This window comes from Canis lupus, chromosome 9 (genome assembly GCF_048164855.1).
Source record: "Canis lupus baileyi chromosome 9, mCanLup2.hap1, whole genome shotgun sequence".
Taxonomy (NCBI): domain Eukaryota; kingdom Metazoa; phylum Chordata; class Mammalia; order Carnivora; family Canidae; genus Canis; species Canis lupus.
In genome coordinates, this window is record NC_132846.1 from 4,553,674 (window position 1) to 4,558,452 (window position 4,779).

General features: G+C 40.9%; 1 protein-coding gene across 1 annotated transcript; it reads left to right on the forward strand.

Moving 5' to 3' along the window:
- The first annotated feature begins 3,068 nt into the window (after positions 1-3,068).
- On the forward strand, positions 3,069-3,998 carry OR6J1 (olfactory receptor family 6 subfamily J member 1). The gene has a single exon (XM_072840237.1). It carries the CDS (start codon positions 3,069-3,071, stop codon positions 3,996-3,998), a length of 930 nt encoding a protein of 309 aa, XP_072696338.1.
- Positions 3,999-4,779: the final 781 nt, after the last annotated feature.

Consider the following 4,779-nt stretch of genomic DNA (forward strand, 5'->3'; position numbering starts at 1 on the left):
TTTATAAGATTGGCACATTAAACATACACATGGTATAACTTTAGCCCCACCATTCAGGGCAAAGCCAGGCAAACCAATGTTTATTCATTCAGTTGCACACTCACATTGAGGAACTTTGCTTATCCCACCTCGTACACTAGGTAACTGGCCCTTGGAAAAGCCAAAGCTCCAGACGGTATTGAGTTTGGGTGAACCTTTTTAAAAATATATTTTTTAAAATATATATATATTTTTTTCATTTATTTGACAAAGAGAGGAGCACAAGCTGGGGGAGCTGCAGTTAGAAGGAGAAGGAGAAGCAGGCTCCCTGCTAAACAAGGAGCCCTAAGTGGGGCTTGATCCCAGAACCCTGAGGTCATGACCCGAGCCAAAGGCAGACACTTACCCGACTGAGCCACCCAGGTGCCCTTGGTAAAATTTTTAATGCTTTTCCTCCAAAGGAGAAGATTTCACCCTCCTTCTAAACAAACCAGAACTGTCCAGAGACCATGCAATTCCAGCATAGCAAGACAAACCTCCAGGGTATCCACAGACTTTCCCACTGGGCATTGCATAACTGACTTTTAAAATAGTAAATGGTCTAGATAGACAGTGAGGCATGTCCAGACTCTCAGGCTGCCAGGAAAGTCTCCCCTTCATTCATCAAGCATATAGGCTGTAGCTGGCAATTTTTAAGGAAGGAAACTTCCAGAAATGTTGACTTTTTTTTGAAGATTTTTAATTTTTTAAATTTTTTTAAATTTGTTTTTTTAATTTTTAAAAAGTTTTTTTTTTTTTTTTGAGAGATAGGGAGAGCACAAGTGGGAGGAGGAGAGGCAGAGAGAAGCAGACTCCTTGTTGAGCATGAAGCCCGACTTGAGGCTTGATCCCAGGACCCTGAGGTCATGATCTGAGCCAAAGGCAGATGCTTAACCAACTGAGCCACCCAGGCGGCCCTAAAGATTTAAGTAATCTCTACATCCAATGTAGGGCTTGAACTCACAACCCTGAGATCATACATGGCTGAGCCATGCCAGGCACCTCTAGGGGATGCTGACTTTTAAAGAGAAACCTTTTTGAGGTTTGGGGAGTTTTGCTGCTAGGAGCATTTTGGCAGACCCACCCAGAGCTATTTACTAGCTCAAAGTCTAGAATGTCTCAAAGATGGAGAGAGTTACTTTAAAGAATGTGGGGAGACACTTCCACTTTCTCCTGAAGAAAAAGTAAACTCTCTTCACATAGGTCAATTTAAGACTACTTGACATACGTCTCTGCAAGTTTGCTGTCCCCTAGGAAGTACTACATAAATGACATGTCCTCAGCTTCTTCTGTATCAAACACCACCACATCCATCCCTCAGACATTTGAGGTGTTATTCACTCATTCAGGAAATGTTTATTGAAGCTTATTATTTCAGGAAACTTGTTCTAAGGACTGTATAAAATATAAATTAATAAATTTGTTTTTATTTAAATTCAATGAATTAAAAAAAATAAATAAATAAATAAATTCAATGAATTAACATATAGTGTATTATTAGTTTCAGAGGTACAGGTCAGTGATTTATCAAACTTATATAATACCCAGTGCTCATTATATCACATGCCTTCCTTAATGTTCATCACCCAGTTACCCCATCCTCCCACCCACCTCCCCTCCAGCAACCCTCAGTTTGTTTCCTATGATTAGGAGTCCCTTATAGTTTGTCTCCCTCTCTGATTTTGTCCTATTTTTTCCTCTCTTTCCCTACAATCCTGTTTTGTTTCCTAAATTCCACATATGAGTGAGATCAGAGAATAATTGTTCTTCTCTGATTGATTTATTTCACTTAGAGTAATACCTTCTAGTTCCATCTGTCATTGCAAATGGTAAGATTTCATTCTTTTTGATGGTTGAGTAGTAAGTAGTCCATTGTATGTATATATCACATCTTCTATATCCATTCATCTGTCAATTGACAAGTAAAGAAATTTTTTTATTCAATAAGCAACAAATGAAAGACAACTATAAAATTCAATAAAAATCAAATGAGATATAATAAAATTATGAGGGCTACAGAGGAAAGAATCATTCATTCAGAAGAGATTTCATAAAAATGATAGCCCTTTTTGAGGAGAGACTTAAAGGATAAATAGGATTTGAAAAGCTGATAATTCCATGTTGATAGATTGCCATGTACAGAAGCACAGGTGCATAAAATAGAACTAAGAAATTGTAAAGAGTCTATTGCATCTGGAGCCCACAAGAAAATGTTGTAAGAGAAGAACACAGATATACCATTTGAGAATAGATCCTTAAGAACCTTGACTACCAAACTGCCTCTTAGAAATTTTTATTTACGAACACATTATTGGACTTGTTCTTTTTTTATTTGTAAGAGTTGTGCTTTTGTCTCATAGATTCTCTCTATATATATTAATCCAAATATTAGTGAAAAGCATTACATTTTCAGGTAATCTTGAAAAGCAATAGAGCTTCTATGCATTCTAAATCGGTTTACCTGAGCATACGGATCTGTGAAGCAAATGGCTAAGTTAAGCAAAAATGTTTACTACCCTCAGATATGAACTGCTTTTGGGCAGGACCCAATATTGGTCCTGCCCATAAGATGAGCATAAGAAGAAAAATGTTCATAATATGAACATAAGAATAAAAAGCATTGAAAACAGATTATAATGTTAAGGGTAAAGGATTTGTTCAGTATCAAGAATAAAAATTTAGTTAAAAAAGTAAGCAAGAAAAAAAAAGTAAGCAAGGAAAAAAAATAAATAAAATAAAAAAATAAAAATAAATAAAAAGTAAGCAAGGATCATTTTTGCTTTGGGGCCTTACTTAGGTCACTCTGAAAACCTCCATTTTCTCCAACACACAGACATGCCCGGGACCAAACGTGAGACAGAAATCCCTAGGGGCTCTACAAAATAAGCCTGAATAGTAAGTCATACCTCCCCGACAGAAATAAAGGACTCCTTCAGTTCAAAATAGATCATTCATCCCTTTTTCCTTTCAGTTCCTTTCAGGTCCCCAGAACATTACAATTCCTGATGCTGCACATCTGATTGGCCACCCCAGCAGTCGTCAGAGGAGCCATGAGAAACCACACCACTGTCACTGAGTTTGTCCTGCTAGGGCTCTCAGAGGCCTGTGAGCTGCAGATGCTCATCTTCCTGGCACTGCTCCTGACCTATCTTGTCACTCTGCTAGGAAATCTCCTCATTGTGAGCATCACCCTCATAGACAGGTGCCTCCACACCCCCATGTACTACTTCCTCTGCAACTTTGCTGTCCTGGAGATCTGGTTCACCTCGGTCATCTTCCCCAAGATGCTGACCAACATCCTAACTGGAAACAAGACCATTTCCCTAGCAGGCTGTTTTCTACAAAGTTTCCTCTATTTCTTCCTGGGCACTACAGAGTTCTTCCTACTAGCAGCGATGTCCTTTGACAGGTATGTGGCCATATGTAACCCCTTGCGTTATGCCACCATCATGAGCAAAAGGGTCTGTGTCCAGCTAGTTCTTTGTTCCTGGATGGCAGGATTCCTTCTCATCATCTTTCCAAGTTTCATCACTTTTCAGCAGCCATTTTGTGGCCCCAATGTCATTAATCATTTCTTCTGTGACAACTTTCCACTCCTGGAGCTCATATGTGCAGACACAAGTCTGATAGAGCTTCTGGGCTTTATTGTGGCCAACTTCAGTTTACTGGGCACTCTGTCCGTGACAACCACCTGCTATGGCTACATCCTCCACAGCATCCTGCGCATCCCTTCAGCCAAGGAAAGGCAGAAAGCCTTCTCAACCTGCTCCTCTCACATTATTGTTGTGTCTCTCTTCTATGGCAGCTGCATCTTCATGTACATCCGGGCAGGGAAGGGTAATGAGGGAGAGGACAAAAACAAGGTGGTAGCCTTGCTCAATACCGTGGTGACCCCAATGCTCAATCCCTTCATCTATACCCTAAGGAACAAACAGGTGAAGCAGGTGTTTAGGAAGCAAATGAGCAAGCTCCTTTCATAAGGATGAGCTGTGCCTGAAAGAAGGTAAAGTTTTTGTTTTTTAAGATTTTATTTATTTATTCATGAGAGACACACAGAGAGGGGCAGAGACATAGGAAGAGGGAGCTGCCGGCTCCTCATGGAGAGACCGACGTGGGACTCAGTCCCAGGACCCTAGGATCACGACCTGAGCCAAAGGAGACGCTCAACCACTGAGCCACCCAGGCACCCCTGAAAGAGGATAAAGTTGGATCCTTGCCTCAAACCCTGTAAATGCAGTCCTGTCCTGATCTCTATGAACTATCTCCTTCTTGACGGTTTTTAGCATATGTTCAAATCTACAGTGGTTTTTTTTTCCTTTTTTTTTTTAAGACTTTATTTATTCATGAGAGACACACAGAGGGGGCTGGGCAGAGACACAGGCAGAGGGAGAAGCAGGCTCCACGCAGGGAGCCTGATGCAGGACTCAATCCTGGGACTCCAGGACCATGCCCTGGGCCGAAGGCAGGCACTAAACCGCTGAGCCACCCAGAGATCCCCCTCTAAAGTAGTTTCTTACATGTACTATTGGCTCATGAAGGGTACAGAAAGCTCGGTGTACTACTATGTTGGTGTATACTCATGCTTCTGACCCTGTGCTGTATCTGAGTTTCCTAGTCTTGCCTCATTTTTAAGTTTTAATGATAATCAGGGACTTAGTTGCTTCAGCACCCAACTCTTGATTTCAGCTCTGTTCATGATCTCAGGGTCATGAAATCAATTCCTGCATTGGACTCTGCACTGAGTGTGGAGTCTGCTTGAGA